Raw genomic sequence first — 24,185 nt, 5'->3', positions numbered from 1 at the left:
TGAGTTTTCTCATTTATATTTTCATATAATCTAGATTTTTATTTGTGATTCATTCAGTTTGTTCTGTGCTTTCTTTGAATTCTATGATGAACCTCTATATTTCTCTAAAGGCCCTATATGTGAGGCTAAGTAGGTGGTCACCACTTTTTGGTTTGGTTCATCAGAGCTGCCATCTTAATTCTCTATGCCTGATGGGAGCCAGCATTGTTTCCCCATTTTAGAATTGTAATTTGCTGTTTTCTATGTGTTGTGGTGGGTTTATTGACTAGGAGATGTGCAAGTCCATGGAGTAGAAAGACTGGGATCATCTGGCTTCACCTTTTCGGGGCAGGTAAGGTCATCTCTTTTGATATGTGTTTCATAGGCTCTTAGGGAAGGGTGGATCCAGGTGCTGGAAGCAAGTCGGGATGACAACCGTGTTGAAGGGCAGGCTGCTGGTATGGATTAGGCTCCACCAGGGTCAGCTCATTTCCATTGATGTGCATTCTGTGGGTTCTTTGGAGTGGGGGTGGGGAGTCCCAGCACTGGGGGCAGGTAAAGATGGCACCTGTATTGAAATGCATGTGCTGTAGGGTCCTGACTTCTTTGACCTTGCCAGGTCACTTTATCTAGTTCAGAGCACTAATACTTTCTAAATTACATTTATTTCAACACATTTACATGCCACACATTAAAAATGTGTACTTTTATAATAGACCAAGAATTGTCCACAATAGAATTGATCCCTTTGTATTTTGCTTTCCCAAGAATAATAATAATAATAATTGGAACATAGCAATGATCATTATTGAATCAAACATTTAATTTTTTTATTATTTATGTGATGTTAGTATTTAAATGCTATTATTTTAAGGTGTTATTTAATATCTTTACTTTCCATGCCATCTAGTACAATTGGGAAAATTAATGAAATAAGGACATGCTGAAAAAAAATAATGAGATAGCTCCATATTTTCACCAAACTTTTTTTTTTCTTTAACTGATTTTGACTTTAAAAGCTAAAAAATCTATAGATTTTGTGTGCAGGAATATAAATTCTCGTTCCTTTTCTGCAAATAAAATTGTATATAATTAAAATAAAATTAATATAATTAAAGCATTTTATTCTTAAACTAATTAGATAACAGAAAATTGGTTCACAAGTGGTGGTAGCAGCTCATAAAATAAGAGAAAACACTGGCAAATCATATATAAGTATATATATGGGAATTAAGTCCATAATCTACAAATATTCATAAACCAAAATATATAATCACTAATACTGTTTTTATTATAAAATATTTGAGTAGAAATTTATTCAAAGAAAATATAGACTTAGAGGCTGGAGCAGTGGCACAGCGGTAGGGAATTTGTTTTACGTGCAGCTGATCTAGGGTGGACTGTGTGGTTCGATCCCCTGGTGTCTCTTATGATCCCCCAAACCAGGAGCAATTTCTGAATGGATATCCAGGAGTAACCTCTGAGTGTCACCAGGTATAGCCCCAAAACCAATATATATGTATATATATTTCTATGTTTTCCAATAAACATATGACATTTCCAATAAACATATGCGATTAATTCTAATAAACATATACAAAATGTCATCGGACTAGGACCATAGTTCAGTTATAGGGTACTTTACTTTTATGTGTGAGGCTCAGGATTTTATTCTGGACACTGCATGGTCCCAGAATGCCACCAGGAGTAACCCCTGAGTACAAAACCAATACTAGCAGTTGATAACAGCTCAGTATGAAAACAATAACTCAATGTGTCAATCACTAAGAAAATAAGATAGCACTTTACAGGATGATTATAAAAAAAAAAAGACAACCAGTAATGTCTGCAAAGATGTGGAGATTAGAAATTACATTTTTTTATTGATGTAATAGTTTTGAAAAGATATTTGTTACTTCTTTATTTTTTTTTTTTTTTTGGTTTTTGGGCCACACCCAGTAACGCTCAGGGGTTACTCCTGGCTATGTGCTCAGAAGTTGCTCCTGGCTTGGGGGACCATATGGGACACCGGGGGATCGAACCGCGGTCCGTCCAAGGTTAGCGCAGCAAGGCAGGCACCTTACCTTTAGCGCCACCGCCCGGCCCCATTTGTTACTTCTTAAATACTAAGCTTAGGGCCTTCTGGGACCAAGTAATAACACAGAGCATAGGGAATTTATCTTGCATGTGATCAATCCAGGTTCTAATCCTAGCGTCTGATGTTTTCCCTGAGTATACCAGCAATAATCGGAGTGTAAGACCAGTAGTAATCCCTGAGCATTTTCAGGCATGGCTTAAACAAAAACAATAAAGAAACCAACCAAAAATATGAATATGGGGCTGAGAGATAGTACAGTGGGTAGGATGCTTATCTTGCGCAGTGTCAGCACAGGTTGAATCTCTGGCCCTTCATATATTCCCCTAAGGACCACCAAGAGTGAACCCTAAACACAGAGTCAGGAATAAAACCTGAATACTGCTAAGTATGGTCTCTAACCCTCCTACCCCAAAATATTCAACATAAAATTTAATATGACACTATAGTACCACTCAGGTAAATACCCAAGATAAAAGGAAATAAAAATATATCCATTCAAAACTTATACACAAGTATTCAGAGAATCATTGTTTATCATAGTCAAAATTGCAGAAATTACTCACGTCTATTAAATAATCAATTGAAGATAAAATGTGGTCTATACAGCATATTTTTATGTTGAAAACGAATAAAATCTAACATGTAACAAAATAAATATATGTTGGTAATTGAAAAAAGCCAACTACTAAAAGTTTATATATGATGAATCAATTGATATGAAATGTACAGAACAAGTAAATCTATAAAGACAAAAAAATGGGTGAGTAGTCTCTAACGACTATTGGGGGTGAGGGATAAGTGGAGAGTGATGTTGATAAAAATGAAGATTTTAAAGGTTATACTTGTAAACTTGTGGAATATTCTAAAATCCATTGTATTGTATAATTTACATAAGTAAATTATATTGCAATTGAATTATATCTTAATAATGCTGTTAAAATTTTAAGACTAATTATAAAGCTTAAGTCTTTGAATTTCTATGTATCTAAGCTTACTTTTTAACATTTCATTTGGATTTGGAGAATAATTAGTTACTGTTTTGTTAAAATGGAGCATCATTTATACTTAAAAAAAATTTTTTAGCTTAAAGCCACATCTGGTGGTGCTCAGGGCTTACTCCTGACTCTATGCTCAGAGATCACTCCTGGAGAAATATACTTGTACCAGAGGTCAAACTGTGGATGATTGCATGAAGGACAAATGCCCAACTTGCTCTACTATTGTTCCAGCCCCATCAATCTATACTAACAAAGCATTTAAATTTCAACTAATTTTTAAACAATATCCATGTGATAGTTCTTAAGATACAGGATAAAATTTATAATCTAGTTTAGCTTTTTTACTCATAAAATAAGGGAATTGGCTGGCTGAACTTCAAATAGTCTCTGATTCCAAATAACTAAGCATAATATTGCTTATAATTATCTTCTTTATCTAAACAGATGGCAGAAATGTTTGACTCATTTAATGCTTTAAGAAAATAGAAAAAAAAGCATCTGTTAGTGATATTTAATTTTATTATCCATAATAATTCTTTAATAAATAGTGTTACACTAATTTTGCCTTTGTGGAAATTTAAACTCCTAATGATTAAGTTGCTGAACAAGGTAGAACCATCATGGCTGAAAAGACAGAAAAGTTATGTGATGGTTCTTTTGGCATTAAAAACAAGAACACACTAAAACCTGAACTGAGCATAGCATCCCATCAACGGTAATACTGAAAACTTCACTAAATTTGAAATTTCCAGATTTCCAACTTTCTAGAGGCAGAACTCTCAGAATTCCTAAGTTCTGGGTAGAGAGGAAAAGAAAAGCAGGAAGTGAAAAAGAAAAGGAACCAGAAGTCCAGGAGCAGGAAATGGACGAAAAGTTCCAACTTAGGATGTGAGGGAACTGAGCACAATGGACTTACAGGACAAATGTTTTATCAAAGTCCAAAAGATAGCCCAGTCTTAACAACACAACCCAGTGGGCCACCATTACTAGCAGGAACAGTCTAATAATGCTGAAGAAGCAACATTGGCTTCACATATGAAACTATGTACTCTATCCTCTTTGATGTATCACATTAACCCTCAGAACTTACACTTTTATCCATTCACTCCCATGGTCTTCTATATAAATACTCAAAACTGTTTACATACTGTATGTGTTCATAACCTAAAATTGTAATAAATAGCAGGACTTGTTCATCATTGGATCATTATTTGTAGAGGTATTAAAATCTAGCTTCAAGGGAAAAAGTCATTTATTCTTTTAGTTGACAAACTTGGTGAAATGTTTTACTGCACATTGGATAGTTCCTTATCATGTAACAAAAAGGTTACTAGAAGACTAGAATATTTTTACTGTACTCATTTCATGACTCCCACTCTGTTAACTGTACTATTAAAAAACTTGAGGACAAGGTGTTGCCAGAAGTGAGTCTTTCAAATCCTCTAAATTCTAAAACTGACTTATTTAAGAACAATGTGTGATTGTCAGAGTGAGTTTTCAGACTTACACGGTTTTCTCCTTTGAATGCTTTGTTTTTACAGTGGAGTGACCTCTTGAGAACTGGTGTGGCCTCTTGAAGTATATTGAACATTTCTGTTTACATAATTATGTCTCAAGAGTCACCACCTCCATTGGGGTTATATTTAGCAAGGGACATATTGAGATATTATTTACCTAGAGTGGGCCAGTGTGTTAATATTTTCAATAAATATGCCAGCCACACGCTCATTTGTGAGTAGATATGTCCATATCTACACAATAATGCTGTCAAAAATTGAGACTAAGGGCTGAGGTCTGTGGTTCTTGGCAGGTGGTTGTGATTTTTTGAAAACCTTGATGCACAGATGCAACTATTCAACTGCTAATAAACAAGTAGAAATTACCCAATAAATTAAAAATGAAGACTAAGAAAAGTATTCATTTAAAAATAGCACCTCCGATTGGCATCAGAGGATTACATCAGAAACTGAAATAAAAATTTGATAAGATGCTAGAGTTTTCTATCCCACATGATGTAATATTATTGTTTTGCAGAATTAAGAGCAATATTTAACAGGAGTCCCAAAGTTTTCAAAGCCAATTTTCTTGTGAAAATGTCCCAAAACTATATTTTTCACCAAACTACTCCAATCTTTTTTGTTGAGACACATTCTTACAAAACAGATTCTTGGCTAGCACTAAAACAAACAACATGGAATAATAAAAGGAATAATGGCAGTTATTCCAATTTGACTGAATTTTTAAGTGATAGATGTTAGAGTATCTTTTTCATTTATTTGTTAAGCAAAAATATGTGCATGTAAATAGGTATGCAATGGATCAAAAGAGAGAAAATTAAGTCAAGTTAGCTTCTCTAGAAAGCATGCAATTCTGAGGGAAAGGCCTAGCCTAGCAATCAAATCATTATGTTTTAGAAAAGGCTTCTTGAACTTTTTCCACTTGCTATCCCTTTTCACCTGAGAAATGCAACACAGGCAACTGCTATCTAAAACACCTAGGATCCTTTATATGTTTGATCTTGAATTCAGATTTAAGTACTACATGCTCAGAAATCCTCTAGTGTTGCAAAAAAAATTCCATTAGTCTCATATTCAGGTTGCAACTCCATATGACATCATGAACCTCCTTAAAGAAGCTAGATTCTATACTAGAATCATGGCATTTAGTGCTGAGTGCACTCAAAGTAAAGACAGTTCATCCAGAGAAAGTCAGGAAAGCTTCAAAAAGGAATTAAATTCAGCTTTAACTATTCATAGAACATTCATGAATGAAGAGAGGACAAAGGATTCAGGAGGAAAAACTGAATATGTATCTAATTATGATGTTGAGTAATCTAATTAAATATTAGAAGTTCAAGTTTGGAAAGATCAGAGTGGTTTAAATTATTTAAGTTTTATGAGCCAAGAGGTATTAGAAACTAACTACTGTACATGCCTTGGCATTTTAAGTATGGGGATCATACAATTAGATTTATAATATATAAAAGTAACTGATGAACTGATATATAGAGAGAATGTAATCAAAGATTCGAGGGAAAAGTCAAGTATTGAAATCATACACTTGAAAAATGGCTGGCTTTGATCTAAGCAGGAGTAGAGATACAGAGCAGAAATTTCAGAAACACTTCTGAGGAATGTGGGAAAGATTAAATAAGGTTTCTAAGTGAGGTAAATGGTAATTACATCATCACCAAGAAAGAGATGTACTAAAAGCTCATCACCAAGAAAGAAATGCACTAACAAAGGTCTGGATAAAGGAACCTAGGGAGTTCTGCTTTAGAAATGCTGCACTTGAAGAAGAAAGAAGAAGAGAGAGAAGGAGGAGGAGGAGGAGAAGTCGAATAAGAGGAGAAAGAGGTAGAAAAGGAGGATGAGAAGAGGAAGAAGAAGGAGGAGGAGGAAGAAGAAGAAAGAGGAGGAGGAGAAGAAAGAGGAGGAGAAAGAGGAGGACAACTAGAATAAATGGCTTAATAAACATGTATGTACAACTCTGAGGCAAAATACTCAGAAGTGGGAAAGTATAATGTAAATTATTTCCTTTAAGGCACTAATTAGAAATACAGGAAATAGAAGTATGTTGTGATTGCACACAGAAGTGCAGAGAGGGTAAAAGGATAGAGTAAAAGGAGTAGAATTAAATTTATTAATCTTAATTTTTAAGTCTTGAGATTTTAAAGGCAGTACTGAGCAAGTGGAACTGGTAAAGGAAATTTTGTAAGAGGAGAAAAAGGTTGAAGAGCCAAAAATGATGATATTCCAGAGATATTACTATTAAAAAGGTATTTTTAAAAGCACTAGAGAAGCGTAAAATACACTTAAATATAAAATAGAGTAATGACACTTCAAAATAGTCACCAGCTATAGTAAGGGCAATTTTTTGTATTTATTTATTTGTTAGTTTCAATGCTCAGGGCTTGCTCATGTCTCTTAGTTTAGGGCTCATTCATTCTTAGTTGTGGTCTGGAGACCATCTGGGATGTCACAAATTGCTCTCTGGTCATCTGCATACAAGGCATGCACCCTACTAGCTTTACTAGATTTCAGTCCACAGTGAAATAAAATTTTAGTAGTGAAATTGGATATTATACTTCAAAGTCCGGAAGAAGTTGGAAACAAAGAATTTGAGCCTCCTGGACTAAGATTAGTGTAAACGCAAGAGTATTGTGGAGTTTATAGTAATTATGGTGCTTGTTTTGCTTGCAGCAGCTGACCTCAAACAGCTCAGTGTGATCAAACACCTCCTTACATACACACACACACACACACACACACACACACATACACACACAATCTGAAGTCTGCAATTTTAAGAAGTCAGAAAATAATTTTGAGGCTTGCGTATTTTATGATTGTTTAAATAAAAATGGTTCAAGCATGTCCATAGACAATGAAAACTAAAACATGAAGAGAAGATGTAGAATATTTGGTACCCTTTATTAAAGAAGAATCAAGGTACCATACTGGAAATAATAAAAATGAAATTTCATAGTACCAAATAATTTTAGTTTGTCTTTGTGTGCTTTGAGATTATTTTGGATAGGGTTCCAAATTTTATAGCTGGCTATGTAAGTTTGGTTTGATTTGGTGGCCATATCAGTGTTGCTGTGTTTATTTCTGATATTGTATTCAGAAATAACTCCTTGTAGTTCTCAGGGGACCACATATGTTGCAAGGGATAGAACCAAGATGTTCTTGAGCTAGATGTGTACAAGATAAGTGTTTACGTGTATATTATTTCTCTGGCCCCAAGAAAATGTAAGTTCCTTGAGTGCCATTGAACAATTTTTATATCTAAAACAAAGGAATGAACACAGTGTGCATAATAGTATCAAATAATTTGAAACCATTTAATAAATGCTAATACTTATCCATATTCTTAACTTCATCATAATTATGCTTTTGAATATGTATTTACTAATATGTATTTATTATCTCAAATCTTGTGTTTGAGATAAAGTTTCAAGTTTTATTTCTGTGCCACATTGTAAATGTCAATGATTTCATTGGAACAATTTTTATGTTTATTAAGCTAAAATTAAATCTTTTATTTTGTTTGTTTTTTTGGTCACATCCGGCAGTGCTCAGGGGTTACTCCTGACTCTGCTCAGAAATCTCTCCTGGCAGGCTCCAGGGACCATGTGGAATGTCGGGATTTGAACCACCGTCTTCTGCATGCAAGGCAAATGCCCTACTTCTGTGCTATCTTTCCAGCCCTAGAATGAAATAATTTATATTTATCATTGAAATACTTCACAATTGAATAGTGACTTACGGTTCATAAAATGCTTTCACACAATTTGATGTAGTTTCACATATAAACCAACCTCCTAAATATTACTAACAACATCTACAACTTCTCCATTTTACTCATCCTCAATTTACAAATAAAAACATCAAGCCTGATATTTTTATTCATTCACTCAACAGAAGTTTACTGATAGCTAACTCATGCTAGGAAATTCATTAGACCATGAAGCTACAATATAAAGGGGAAAAAAGTTCTGCTTCATGGAGTTAAAATGTACTGGAGGTGGGGAAAATCAGCTAAAGCAATTTTCTGTCAAATGATTGGTGTTACAGCACCTCTGAAAGGAAGGTATATAGTTCTCTGATAACAAATAACAATGATGTCAAACCTTGTCTTCAAAGTGGAAACTCTTCTCAGAGAAAGTTATATTTGAGCTCACACACAAAGAATGAAAGTAAAGAATAAGAGAGTTCTGAGAAGAAGGGATATGTTTAAAGATCTTGAATCATGATGCATTTATTTTTAAGCACCATGATTACAAACATGTTTGTAGTTGGGTTTCAGTTATAAAAAAGAACACCCTTCACCAGTGCAACCTTCCCACCCCAATGCCCTCCATCTCCAAACTGAGAGATGCCTAGAGTAAAAGAAGCGATCATATGGTATAATATGAATTTATAACATAAATTTATAAGACAGGGTTTCTTCTCAACAAGATCAACAAGATTCAAAAAGCAAGAAGGAGGCAGACATGATAGAATACTTTTAACAGATTTTAATCATTGAAAAACATGTTTTTGTTAATGAAACGAGTATTTAGTGAGAGGAGGTGAGGGAAACTAGCAGATGAGAAAGAAAAAGACAGCAGCCCGGTGTTAGAGAAGAACGTCATTCTTAGAAGGCAGTACGGTGAAATAGTGAAATGAAGTTAGGAATATCCTGTTTTTTAGGCTAAGTGAATTTCCTTTCTAATTTTGCCAATGTTTACTATGTCTGTGCAAAACAGACAAACAACAACAACAACAACAAAAACTACCATCACCACCCCATTTTTATTTTTTAACTTTTTAAATCTTATTTTTAATCTTCTAGATAGGGACTCCCATCTTTTTCATAAAACCCTGGGACATAAATAACTTTGTTGTACCTCATATTTCTGCATTTTTATACAAATTTGAGGGGAAAAAAGAGGATGGGGCCAAGAGACAAGGGGTCTCAGGTACTTTAGTGGAGGAAAAAAAGGGACAAATCTAAATATTCAAACCAAAGTCAACAACAGTAAGTTCAATAGTCCCAAACTATAACAGTCTAAACTTAAAATGGGCCTGTTACACTGGCAGGCCAGGGGCTAAGGTGGAAGTATAGGATGCATGCTGGGAACTTTGGTGGAGGGAGGCCAACATTGGTGGCAGGAATGGCTCTAATTTACTGTCACTGCATGCCTAAAATTCAACTGTGAAAGACTCTGTAATTCACAATGGTTTGAATAAAAATGTCTAAAAAATAATAGTTTCTTAGTATCCCTGGATCTCAGATTCATTTCTATGTCTTACAGCTCATGTCTGGACCAAAATGCCAGTTCAATTAGACAAATTACACTTCCAACTATATATTGTTTCTATTAATCTATTTACAGTACAGTAAAACTAAGATATCCAGCCTAATCTTTTGAGTTTTATTTAAGCATGTATAAGAACTAGTAAAATTATTAAAAATTATTTCTAGATACTCTATATAAAACTTCATGTTTTCAAACAAGAGACATGGTATACAGTTGGTAGTGTACTTGCCTTGAGTGTTGTAGATCTGAATTTGACTCTGACATCAAATATGGTTCCTTGGCATATGAGCACTGCTCGGGATTTATGCCTAAACACAAAGCCAGGAGTAAGCTATAAGTAAAATCAAGTAAGAACCAACACATAATCTATTGAACTGGCATTGTCTGTATTTGAGTTCTAGTTTCAAGACCTCCAAAATATGTCCTTGAGCAAATAACTCAACTTTTCTTAAGATTCCCTTTCGTCAATGGCATTATCAGGAGACTGAAGAAGCAGATCTTCAAACTTCCTTGAATTGTAGTGTATTTTTTAATTGAATCTTTATAAAATACACAATTCAAAAGTTGTTCCTTAATGAGTTTCAATCAAACAATGTATGATGCCCTTTTCGAGTGCACATTTCCTGCCACCAGTGTCCCCATTTTTCCTCCTTCTTTCCTCCCTGACCTCTCCCCTGCCTACCTCTATATTATAGTATCATAATAATATAATATTATTACATATAATACAATAGTATTATACTATAATTAATATAATATATAATAATATATGATTATATTAATATTATAGTTTATGTATCCACTCATCTGTTCTTATATATTGGGTCATTTACATGTTTGGGCTATTATGAAACTGCTGCAATGAATATAGAAATGCAAATAACATTTTGCATTGTGTTTTTGGGCCCCTAGTGTATATTCCCATGAGCAGTATTGCTAGATCAGCTGGAAGTTCAATTCCTAGTTATTTTTTATTTATTTTTCTAGTTTTTATTATAACACCACGATTTACCAATTTGTTCATAATACATGTCATTTCAGGTCTTAAATGTTCAAACTTATATCCCACCACCAGTGTTATCTTCTCTTACCCAGTGTTCCCAATTTCCTGCCCGCCACCAGAGCCTGCCTCCTAGAAACCACATGCAAATTTACTTTATATTGTTTCGTACAACACAAATACAAATGCAATTATCAAAACTTAAATCAACAAGGGCCAATTTGAAATGATCATCATCTTTTTATATAGTGGTACTAAAATCAGTGTTTAAGGATTTACTGGGCTGTGGTTGGTGATAGCTGAGTCTTTTATGTTACTGTTTAGGCTCACTAAGCTTGGTAGATTACTATGTAATATTCCTATCAGATTTCTAGTGACAGTAGTGGGTTGACACAACTATAAAATATTGAGGTGCAATACAATCACATGCAATAGAGCAGTCCAGGATTTATAGGTATAAAACAAAATTGGTGGCTAGTAAAATTGATAAGGTTAAATATAGAGTGGGGACATTTTGTTGAAGGGTAGAGTGTGTAGCATTGGGTTGCCATTGTTCATACAGAAAGGGGAACATTACCAGGTAATCTAGAACTTATCAGCAGCCATTATTTTCTTTTGGAGCTTGGTAGAAAGCTAAGCCATTTTCTTCCCAGGAAAATGGCGGCTCTGGACAAGGACACTGTTCTTTTCATAGCTGTGTGTGTGTGCGGGCGTGTGCGCCATGATCATTCACTGGGTAGAGTCGGGGAAGAGAAGCTCAGTCCGATTTCATTCTGATAAATAATTCCCATAGTTTTCAGCCCTGTAGTCTATGTTTCCTGAGAGGATTTAGTTGCTCCTATTATTTTATTTCAGTTGACAACTGGACCATTTCTGTCAGAGGGTATAAGGATGACATTGACCTGCAATGTCATGCAAAGGGGAATCTTCTCCCCTTTTCTGAGAATGCTACAGAGATACCAGTTTGTACTAGCTTACCTGGGAAGTACCAGATGCCTTTATTTTCTTCTCAATTCATAGTTTTTTGAGGAATGTTCATTATCACTGTCCAAAAATGCTTAACCAAACAACATTGCCATCAGCAGTGAATGTCAATATCTTTTCCCCACATCTGTGACAACATGGATTATTGTTCTTGGTGATGATTACCAGTATTTTTTATGTCAGCTGTTATCTCATTGCTGTTTTGATTTGTATTTCTCTGATTAGTGGTTTAGAGCACTTCTTCATATCCCTTTTGGTCACTTGAATTTCTTGTTTGAGGAAGTTGCTGTTTATATCTTCCTTTTCCATGGGGTTGGATGTTTTATTCTTTAAATTATTCTTTAAATTTCTACTGTTCTTTATATATTTTGGATATTAACCCCTCATTGGATGAGTGGTGGTGAAATATGTTCTCCCAGTCTTTGTTCTCTAGTTTTCTGGTTTTCATTTCCTTTGAGGTGAAGAAGCTTTTTAATTTAATGTAGTTTCATTTGTTTAAGTTTGCTGCTACTTGCTTGATCAGTGGCATTCATCTCAAAACTTTAGTTTCAGTGTCATAGAAAACATTGCCTATGTTTTCCTGTTTGTACCTTATGAATTCAAGTCTGTTTTTGAGATATTTAAATCATTTTGGTTTTCTATTTACATATGGTTTCAAGAAGAGTTCTAAGTTCATTTTTTTGCAATGAGTCCATTTTCTGCAATGAGTTTATTTTTCTGCAACCAATGAGTTCTAATATTCTTTACTCATGTGAAAAATCTCTGAAAGAGCATAAATTATGTAACGGAATTTTACAGTCATCTTAAAGAATTCTGATTCACTTTTCCATGAAAAAAGTTTGTCACATCTGATCATTTTTAGTACTCTACAAATAACTCATATATTTGTATTGACAGTTTAATTCCAAACAAACACTGAATGTAACATCAAACTGAAACCCTGTTGGAAAAACACTTCTTTACATCTCATGGTTTCTAATTCTAACATGACATTGGGGCTTTTAACTGTGAATAGCCACATGGCACTCTGCATGAATTCATACTGTGCATTCTGAAGTGTGACATTTCTGTTACACTTAGGTTTGATCTGAGATTTCTTTACTTTTCAGTTTACTCAAAGTTGCCTTTTTTAAAGGTCAACATTTGTGAGATGCATTTGGCTTTCTTCCAACATTTCAAAAGTTCTGAGTAAGATATTGACCCAGTATCATTTTCCAAACTAAAAAGAAGAGAAAAGGGAGATATGAAAGGAACAAAAACGATAAAAAATACCAAGCCAAATAAAAATATATTGGCATATCTTTTTGTTGAAATTTAATTTTATGATCTGACTGGCCTTGTGAAGTGTATTTATGTTAATGTCCTCTGATATTCCTCAGCCATTTGAAATGAGGTGAATTCTAAATCTTTGGGGAAGAGATAAGCAATGACAATTCTCAAACCTGAAAACAATGCAAATGACTTCCAAATAAATGTGTTGGACGGGTAAATATAAGTGGATGTATATCTGGCAAATGGTCACAGGTGCTGATTCCTTTACTTACTGATTCCAATAAGAAGTAACACAAACCAAAAACAATGTTGATCAGAGATTTTCACAATTAAATTCTCCAGTCTCTAAAATTCTAAGAGACGTATTTCAAAGTCAGACTTATTTCCATAATAATTCTAAGATTCCATTTGCCTTATCAAATGTGCTCACTGTCAAAAGGGTGAAGTTTTTCAGAAGTTACATGATGTACACTTCTGCAACAGAAGCAGAAAATCTAGCTATCTTCTATTAGTTAGACATTAAAGAGATTAACAAGCAATATAAAACATTATCTTTTCTCATGAAGTATTTTGTTGTTGAAAATACACTTTTCAAAGATTTTTTTACTTTTTGATTTTTTTCATCCATATCTTAAATTTCTTTTGTTAACTTTTAGAGTGTTGATCTTCCTTTTTCCTTTGAATCTCTTGTGCTTTTTAACAATGGACCATGATAATCCCTTATTAGTTATTGTACCAAGTTATATTTATCTTAGCTACAGCACCACGTCCCTTTATAGTTCTGAGAGACTCAATTGTTAGTGCAATATAAAGGTAACTAAACACTGAATAAATAGAATCACTGCTTATTAAACTCATAAAATTGAAGAGTAAGCCAGTCTGATGTTTTTACTTTAGGTTCTATATTAAGACATACCTTGAAAACAATTAGGTTTCAAAGTTACTTCAATGGACATTTGAGACCTGACTATTGCCATCTCATCATGCCCACAGATAAGATTTTTACTTGCTCACTCTGTCTTTCAGACTAGTTTCAATTCCTCATGCCCATAGTCTTTTCACCATTGCTATATCATGAACCATGTGGCTATGAGAGTTCTTTTATTGCACCTTATACTACAAACACATACGGTCTATCACTGGGTAATAACCAGCACAGAAAAAAAGAATTTAGCAATGTCTGGCCTAATCCCTCAGACTTCCAGTGGATCTAAGATATTTATCTCCTAACAGAATAAGAACACTAGAAACACTATGGGGGAACTATATTGAAGCCCATTAAACTTAATAAGTAAAAATAAAATCAAAGAAAGATCTACCAACACCAATCATCTGTATAAACTCTCATAAATTACTTTAGAGACATCATGTTGAAGATTTTTAATAATTCCAAATAAACAGGCACAATAATATATGGGAACAGAAATAAAACTATAACTAGATACGAAGAGTAGGTGATCTAAAAACTCAATAGGAGATCTCAGCAGACAACTGAGGATAAAGTTCGGTAAGCTCCAAAATAAGATGCACAAGACCTCTAGAAAACAACAGAATACAGGAAAAAAGTCCAAAAAGGGAAATGAATAGCATATCAGAACAATATGGGATGAGTTCAAGAAGAACAATAATGTCACTTTAGTCTCTTAGGGACAGGAAGACAAATTCTATAAAGAACCACTAAAGAAATCATAGATAAAAAGAATTCTAATGTTGAGCAGTATAGATCCAAAAGGGTCAACAGGTTCCAGTGAAAATAGAAACACATAGAAAAAGTCCAAGGCACAGTATACTCAGAATGACAAAAGCAAAAAGATAATGTTGAAAGCAGAAAAATCAAAGAAAAACATATAAATGAAAATTCATAAGATCCATAGGTCTATCAAATGAGACTTTAAAGGCCAAAAGTAAATGGTTGAGTAAAGTTAAAAAATAAATTTCAATGAATTGAGCACATCATCAGGATAGACTTACTTCAGGCTTAAAATAACAATAGTATAAAGTTTCATGGACAGATAGCTGCTTTGAGAATTCATAGCCTGAAAAAGGACTTTTTAAAATAATGTGAAAACTTCTCAGCACTTCACTTTGTTATTGTTATCATTCACACTCATAGTTGCCCTCTACTATATTAAGAAAGAGCTTTATTATGGGATTGCTGATTTTTCAATAATTTTTTGAAATTAATTTTTTGAAATTATTTTTTGGAATAGTTTTTGAAATTTTGAAATTTAAAATTTTTTGAAATTATTTTTTTAAATATTTTTGAAAATATCATTTTCAATAATAAATATATGTTTCATTTATAGACTTTTCTTTCCATGTCTTTTTAAATAACTTTCGTATATCTACAAGTATTTTAAATTAAAACTTTTTACTTAAGCATAAAATAATGCCTAATATAAAGGCAATATTAACTTCTCAGTATAAAACACACATTTATTCTTTGAAATGTCTATTCAGATTTTCCTTTAATTTTTTTCATTTTTCTCTCTTCTCTCTTAATAAATTATATATTTGTAGGACTTACCTATTTTATGTCAATTTTAAAATACATTACCATAGAATTATTCATACTGTTAAATTTTAATATATATATATATATATATATATATATATATATATATATACACTTGTAGGAAGAACCCAGGTATATTCGTGAAGAAAGAACAGAACTAAATATCCAGCCACAGAGTAAACAACAATGATATCTTGAGATCCAAACTTTAACAACCATAAGTAAAAATGGTCCTCTTATAATGGTAAAACGGGGTGGAGAGTGGTGGTATGGGATGGACTGTGGGAACCTTGGTAGAGGGAGGTTGAAACTCCCTATGGGATTGGTGCTAAAGCATTGTAGGTCTTAAAATATAATGATGAATAACTTTGGAAATCACAATGCTTTAAATATTTTAAAAATATATAGTATTAAAATATTTATCGGTTTACAAATCATTTACAATCTTATCAAATTTTAGCTTATTTTTATTCATCTATGTGTGTAACTAGTAGTAACTGCAATAAAATAAAATATCTCTCATATATATTAACTATAAAGATACATAATGAGAAGAAAACAAACAGCCTAAGATATTAGAACTGGAGATTTTTCTCTACAGAACAGAGCTTATAATGGGTTGGAGCAGGGGATATAAGGGCCCTTGAACATGTAAAAAGGAATAAATAACCTTAAAGAAAGAGGTTATTTAACATAGACTCTCATTATGCCTAATTAAAATTTATTTCACCTTATATTATTTTTTACCAAAAAGAAATAGAGCTTTATTTTCAAACCAACAATCTTTATTTTTTTATATTATAAATGGTTAATTTTATTACCAATGATAAGGAAGGTTTTAGAAAATGTAAATAAGTAAGGACTTAGTGGATATTAGCTTGAATATCTTCTAGAATGCTTTTAGTTTTTTTTCCCCAGACTCAAAATGTAATGGCCTTGTCTACAATAACTACTAGTTCTAATTTTAGCAAAATCTCTATAGAGTTTCTCCTGATTTGTTACTGACAATAATTATAGTATTTTTAGGCAATGAGGTCATTGGAAAGTACAATAACTTGACTTATGGGCATTCAAAATAGATTGTAGTTTTCCTGTTACCTATGACATTTCGGTCTGTAAATATCACAGCAGAGTCAGAGAACTAATCTGAGTAGCCCTCACCTCATTGAGGAACAAGTTACTGAGCATGAAATGCCAACAACTATATGCCAAAAGAATGTTTAAATAGTTTCAGACAACATCACAGGGTGGAAATGCCAGGGTTTGTGGAACATATTTGTCCATTGATCTATGCCTGAGTTCAAGGCCTTGGAAAGGTATTAAGCGTATCCCCCATAGGCAGAGAGACCTACCTGAGTTTTATGTGAAAAGAACATTCTAGGTCAACTCAAAAATATGTTTGTTTTTCACACAATAGTATTCAGTCTTAAAATATACCTGATTTGAGTTTTTCCTCTGTTGTTGACAATGTATTGTTTATATAGATAGATTTTTGAATAAATCTTTAAAAATAGTTTTGTAAGCAATAAAACATTAAAATTTTAGAAACCTGTCAAGAGGCAGGCTGGAAAGTGGCAGGGAACCTGTAAAGACTGGTGGAGGCAAATTGACATTGGTGGTGTAATTTGTATTGGATTATTATATACCTAAAACTCAACTATGAATAGCAATGTAAGTCTTGGTAACTTAATAGTATTTTTAAAATAATGTTAAAACAGATTAAAAGCATCTACTAGTAATCTCACAATTTGTTAGTAAATGCTTGTATGAGAGATGCATAAATAACTAAGTCCTACTTTTATCAAACAAATAATGCAGAATTCTATAGACAAGGGTATGAAAAACTTACATGGGACTAGAAAGTGGTGGGAAACTGATACTTGAATTTTTATTTTTAAAATGGATATAATACAGTTAATTTACTAAATGTAAAGGGGAATTATTTAATAAAAAGTACAGAAAAGGATGCAAACTAGAACTCTTAAAATTTTAAGCCAACTTGCTGAATAAAGATAATATAGACTCTGAGAAGAAAAAGATTGGCTCCTGAGATATTTTAGGTGGAAGGATAGTTCCATTTAGACATTGTTTAACAAATAGAAAGGCAATGGGGCTGCAGGAGTGAACAAAACAGACCCCCAAAGTTTGCTTTCATGGAGTTTATAATAAGTACTTGAGAACAAATAATAATTAAAATACAATGTTCTCCAAAGAGTTTAACTTTATTCTAATGTTTATTTTCTATCCTGGTTTTTGTTTATGATCATTTTGGTAAGATAAAAGTGGCACTCAAGAATTCATAGGTGCTAGGTTAAGATAAGTTAAAACACTTAGGCAAGAAAATAAACCAACTATTCCTTCTAAGACTTCAAAGAGTCCTCAAGCTGACCTTGATGTCTATAAGCTTAGACAAATGACTCAGTAATTGAGAGCAATAAATTACAGTCTATCACATTTAGTTAGAAAAAAATAAAGTCTTTATGTGCTAAAACAAGCTGACCTTCTCTGGCTGTGCATTTTTATTGCACTCTTTCTGCTCTCCATCTGTGCTGGTTGCTACACTGAAATCCTTTGACCTTATAGTACTGCATGAGATGTATCTTTAACAAAGCACTAGGCTTTATTGCTTGAATGTTCAAAGGGAGAAAATTATTGGAAAAGTACTTGATGAGGTCAGAAGTCAGTAGTTTGAATGACAAGGTTTGGAAGTTGAAATTCTTATTTCAATTAAAATGCCTATTTTAATGAAGAAAAGTATATAACCTGTTTGAGCATTGTATTTCCAAACTCTAAGGGAAAATTGAGATATACTAATATTCATTTCACCCTTCAGTAATCTGATATATTGAAAAAAGGACAGATATTAAAAACTGTTCAGTTTTCTGAGACAACAGTATTGCAAGCTAGTCTTCATTTTGATCTAAAATCCCCTTTGATAGACTGCTGAGCTCAGTTAATTCCCACCCAAAGGAATTTTGAAGTGCTTTTATTTATTCATTTTCGTTTGTTTTCCAGCGACTTGTTATAAATAGCTCAGATGAATTTTAAGTTATGCATATTGATTTTATTTCTGACAAGATTTTGCTTAAAATTAATTGTTTTTGCCATTTCCCTAACCATATCTAACCACTTCAAGGCAGTAGGCTATCCAAATGATCTCTGCATTTCCTGGGAGATGGTAGATAATTTAAACTAATTCTTTGAATGGAGAAAGATGATGACAACCTGACGAGCTGACTTGAAGATAAATTATCTTTGGTATAGGATTTCAAATGCTAAATATCTTTATAAATTAGATCTAGTAATAATAATTATTTTGTGTTTCTGTGGTGCTTAATCTTATGGCAGACATGTACAGCTCACAAGTGAATAAAGCACATTACTCTCCAAAACTTCAGTGTAGTAACCTTACGCTTTATTGAATTATATTTGTTTATTTATTAAAGGACACTTAGATTTCTGGTTTGCATTACAATCTGACCAAAAGTATATTGTATCCTGTGTTGAATCCAATAAACCACAGAGACTACAGCTGGTACTCATTTACCTAACAAGTGCATAGATAAACAAGAAGCAAATAGTTTCATATTATTTTAGAAAATATCGTTGCTATCCTATAAGGCCCATTTTCTAAACAGGAAAGCTTGCAGGCAGGGATCTGACTTAGCTAAGTTTCCAAAATATGTAGAATGGGCTTCCTTGTACAGTATACATAAGATATAAAGCACAGAAAAATTATAAATTGGTGCTATTGATCACCTTAAACAATTCTGTAATAACTTGATTTTATGCACTGGAGATATAATTTATCCTATTGCCCTGAAAGTTTTCATGCCTAATTTCTTACATTTAAGAGATTAATAGACACTTTTATTTTTTATTAGTTTTGCTGATCTAGACATTCGTAAAGTGGCTGTGCAACAATTAGACAAACTCTTGAATGATGAATTACTGGAATTTCTCCCACAACTAGTTCAGGTAAGAATGGCATAACTGGGACAGGAGCAATAGCACAGCAAGGGTGTAGGGCGTTCTTCCTTGACCCGGTTTTGATCCCGGCATTACATATTGTCCTCTAAGACGACCGGGAGGAATATCTGAGCTCAGAGCCAGAAGTAAGCCCTGAGCGTCTCTGGGTGTGCCCCCGCTAAACCAAAAGCAAACAAAAAAATTGCATAATTATCAAGAATGTCCAGAATTTTTACTAATAACTATCCTTTAAAAATTAGCAATTAAAAGTGTAGGGAACCTGCCTTGCATACAGCCAACACAAGTTTAATCCTCGGCAGTCCATATGACCCCCCATGATCCATTAGGAGTAATTTCTGAGTAGCATCTGAGCATCTCTAGATCTGGCCCAAAGCCTCTCAAAATAAAATTCAAAAACTAATAGTTACATTTAATCAATGATAGATTAAACAGTGGCAATGCAGACATTCTCTAGATAAAACGGGCAGTTTGAAGGTACAAAAAATTTGAAAAATAAATGGTTTTGGAGCCACAAATAGCAGTGCTCAGTCATTCCTCCTGGCTCTGCATTTAGAAATCACTCCTGACAGGCTCAACACCATATGGGATGATGGAGAAGAAATGAAGGTTGGCCACAGACAAATCAAATGTCCTACCTTTTTGCTAAAGCTCCAGACCTCCCCCAAATTTTTAACTGCTTTACATATTAGTTAGAATTTAAAAACTATGAATAACTTTGATAAATTTTCAGGTGATTACATATGCATAGCAATTATACAGAAAATTATTTTTTACATAGTCAACTAAGTCTTCTCTAGAAAATAGTGACTTTCTGGACATTGAATAATTTCAATGTTACTCACCTTTCTCTTAGAGTAAATTGATCACAAACACGTAGAATAATTCAAATATAAATTGATAGTTTCTAAATTCTATTGCCTAATAGTATTTTGTACTAACATCAATTATCACAATGTTGTAAGTAGTTTTGTAAAATACTTTAAAAATCACAGTTTATAAAATTATCTATAAATGATGGGCTATCCAATTATAATAGCTTATCTATTTTCCATTTGTGTGTGTGTGAAGATTCTTCTAAGCATGGTTAAACTTTAACAACTCCTGCCTTTATTTGTTATACTGTGATGCTAAATATATACAGCAACAAGACTAAGCTAATGTAAATTGTTTGATTTATGTATATTCTTATTTTTCACCAGCCAACCATGCTATTTTATTATTAACATTTTTCAAAAATACTGTCCTCCCTCACCTTTTCCTCGAGCCTCTTATGTCCTCTGTAGTCACTGTTATAAAAAAAATAAAGAAAAGTGATTGTATTTCTTATTTCAGGCCATGAAGTTTGAATGGAATCTTGAAGGTCCTCTAATGCAATTTCTATTAAACCGTTCCTTGCAAAGTGTCCAGATAGCCCATCGTCTTTACTGGTAAGATGAACTAAAATAGGGCAGGTGATTGTTTTTATGGTCAACTTCTTTTTATAAGACAGTTTTAGAAGATAAAGAAAAATTCCTTTATCTTGTCATTGACATGAAATTCCATTTACAAACTCCAGCAAATTCAAGTACTTGTCAAGATTATTTTTATTTATGAGTACAATTTAATTGTAATCATCTTCAAAAATTCTTTGACCTGGTAGTTGTTTGTAAACCCAGCCAGAATTTTAAACATCCTGGAGGATATTTTTCTTATAACTTTAAATCACAAGTGTTATTTGCCACTATATCAACTTGTTGAAGGTTTCAGTATAAAAGGTAGCAATAGGGGCCGGAGAGATAGCATGGAGGTAAGGAGTTTGCCTTGCATGCAAAAAGTCAAGTCCTGGCATCCCATATGGTCCCCAGAGCCTGCCAGGAGCTATTTATGAGCATAGAGCCAGGAGTAACTCCTGACTGTGCTGAGTGTAACCCAAAAACAAAACAAACAAAAAAAATGTAGCAGTAGACTTGTGGATGTTCTGGAGAATAATGCTTTAAAACTAATTTCTTTGTAATATTTGTTATAAACAATAGAATCTAAAGGCAATCATGTTGGTGAAAACTTTTACTTTTTTCTAAATTTTCCCCAAACCTAGAGTTATTATTTGTGGGAAGAGGAGGATGGGGAGGGAATATGGAAGGGAACATCCCAAGTGATCAGGAGATCCAGGGCATCTCCTGGAATTTCTCCACCAACCAGGCCAGTGATTCTACTTGAAAATCACAAGATTTAGTGCTAAGGGTTTCAGGAATTAACTGGCCAGACAGGTAATACTTGAGAGATCTCCAAAAGTGTAGTGACAGTGTTTGGGGGACTGTGTTTTCAAGTAATTGAAACATGGTAGGCCACATGCAAGGTACAAGCTTTAAACTCTGTACTGTCTCTCTAGTCCTGAAGAATACTTCTCAGTGAGATTCTATCATAATAGCCCACTCAATCCTATTTAATATGAAGTTCCTCTAATACTATTCTTTTAACTTTGCTTTTATTACTACTGTTAAAGGTTTAATATAAGAGCAAACATTTTCAGAATTATAAATATCAATGACATCAGGATAAAATTGGCTCTATATAATTTTCCTCACATTTCCTTGGTTTCTATAGCAGGCAGCATTTATTGGTTCCCACAGTAAGTGAAGAGGTTTAATGAAGAAAAATGAAAAACTCGGTTAATATTTTCTCACATTCAGCATATTGAACTCTAACCACAACCACCTATTCTGCTTAGCCCGCCCTCCCTTGGATTCAACAACTGTTTTGGTTCACATTAGCAAGCCCAGTTGTTTTCCAAGCCATGTAGCATCATATATCCAAAATGCTCTCCAACAATATTTAGTGCTGGCAGCCATCACTGATCAAAAGGTTTCCTCAATATTCATTAAAATTAATAATTTGTGGGGCCGGAGAGATAGCATGGAGGTAAGGCGTTTGTCTTTCATGCAGGAGGTCATCGGTTCGAATCCCGGCATCCCATATGGTCCCCCGTGCCTGCCAGGAGCAATTTCTGAGCCTGGAGCCAGGAATAACCCCTGAGCACTGCCGGGTGTGACCCAAAAACCAAAAAAAAAAATTAATAATTTGTACAGAACACCATTTTTACTCCTTGGCACCACTATGGATAGTTTTACTGAAAAGGAAAATTGTCTCAGTTTCCACAAGTTTCCTCTATTGGAAGGGCAGCTAGTTGAATTCATTATTTTTGTTTGCTTGTTTTGTTTTGTTTTGGGGCCACACTGAGCAACATTCAGGGGTTACTCCTGGCTCTGTACTTAGAAATCACTGCTGAAAGGCTCAAAAGACCATATAGGATCATATGGGATGCCAGAATATAAGCCAGGTTAGCTGTGTGCAAGACAAACTCCCTACCTGCTAAGCTATTTTTCTGGCCCCTATTATTCACTATTTTTATAGAAAGAGAATTTAGAATAGTCTCTGAATTTGGAAGATTTATAAGCTTTCAATACCAGTTTTCATCTTCGGTGATAGCTAGACATGGGTTTATTCCTTGGAGATACCTCCTTCTACTTTTAAGAAGAGAAAGAAAAAAGAAAGTATAAAGTGCCAAAAGCCTCTAGTGGAATGGGGTGTATGCCATAAGCAGGATTCAGAGGAAAGGCAGAAAGCCTTTTATTTTTATATCTTCTTACCTAGAGGATTGAGTTTAAAGTGAAGACAGGGACAGAGGAAACCAGGACTTACTGAGTAGATGTTCAAGTAGCCAAACCCATATAAAAGTTATTACTAAGATGTTGTTAAAAGGAAAGACTTGGTGGTCTTCATTAGTTTGTCTTGAAACTTCTTTGCTGACAGGATTTACATTTCTCTGTATGGTACCTCAGTTTCATTTCCTCATCTCCAAAGAACTCAGCATTTGCATTTCAAAAGGATGGCGGTTATTATAACTTTGTACAATTTCTGGGCTGGCAATGAGGCAAACTTTTATTTTTTTAATTTTAATTTTTAAAATAATTTTTAAAATAATTTTTAAAATAATTACTTCTTTTGGTACTAGTGGAGTGTTTCACCTTCTTTTTCTCCATCTCCCAAATTGATGATAAGAGCCTTTAGAAGGACTCCGCCCATTTTCGGGGTATTAGACTCTTACCCCAGTTTATCACTTTTCTCTTTTTCAAACAAAACCACGCAACTTGAACTAGCTAGTCCTGCCTCCAGTTAGAGGGGGAAATAAGGGAGGCATCAAGACCAAACAGGTGCAAGACTACTAAGTAGTGGGTTGGATACAGAGGGGACCACATATTCTAGCTGCCCTGGGATGAGGGAAAAGGATATGGGAGATAGGACAGAAACGGAGGTGTAGGGAGGACAATTTGGTGATGGAAATCCCCCCTGATTTTATGTAAATATGTACCTAAAATATTATTGTCAACAATATGTAAGCCACTATGATCAAAATAAAAATTAAAAAAAAAGAATCATAAAAAAAAGAATTGAATAAACTAGAAAGAAATGGGAAAAAATTTTTTTTCTTATTTAAGTACCATGAATATAGAAATGTTCATAGTTGAGTTTCAGTCATTGAATATATATCATCCTTCACCTGT

The 24,185-nt window shown here is 33.7% G+C and overlaps 1 protein-coding gene across 1 annotated transcript in view; it reads left to right on the top strand.

The window, feature by feature from the left end:
• The window catches only part of PIK3C2G (phosphatidylinositol-4-phosphate 3-kinase catalytic subunit type 2 gamma), a 378,850-nt gene that overhangs the window by 142,047 nt on the left and 212,618 nt on the right, over positions 1-24,185 (top strand). The window contains exons 15-16 of the mRNA XM_049782899.1: positions 19,539-19,632; positions 20,977-21,071. Of these exons, the coding sequence (XP_049638856.1) occupies positions 19,539-19,632; positions 20,977-21,071 (189 nt within the window). The remainder of the gene's footprint in view (positions 1-19,538; positions 19,633-20,976; positions 21,072-24,185) is intronic.

Source organism: Suncus etruscus, chromosome 11, assembly GCF_024139225.1.
Source record: "Suncus etruscus isolate mSunEtr1 chromosome 11, mSunEtr1.pri.cur, whole genome shotgun sequence".
Taxonomy (NCBI): Eukaryota; Metazoa; Chordata; class Mammalia; order Eulipotyphla; family Soricidae; genus Suncus; species Suncus etruscus.
Note: the sequence above shows the minus strand (reverse complement) of the source record. Positions and strands in the feature narration are given on the sequence as shown.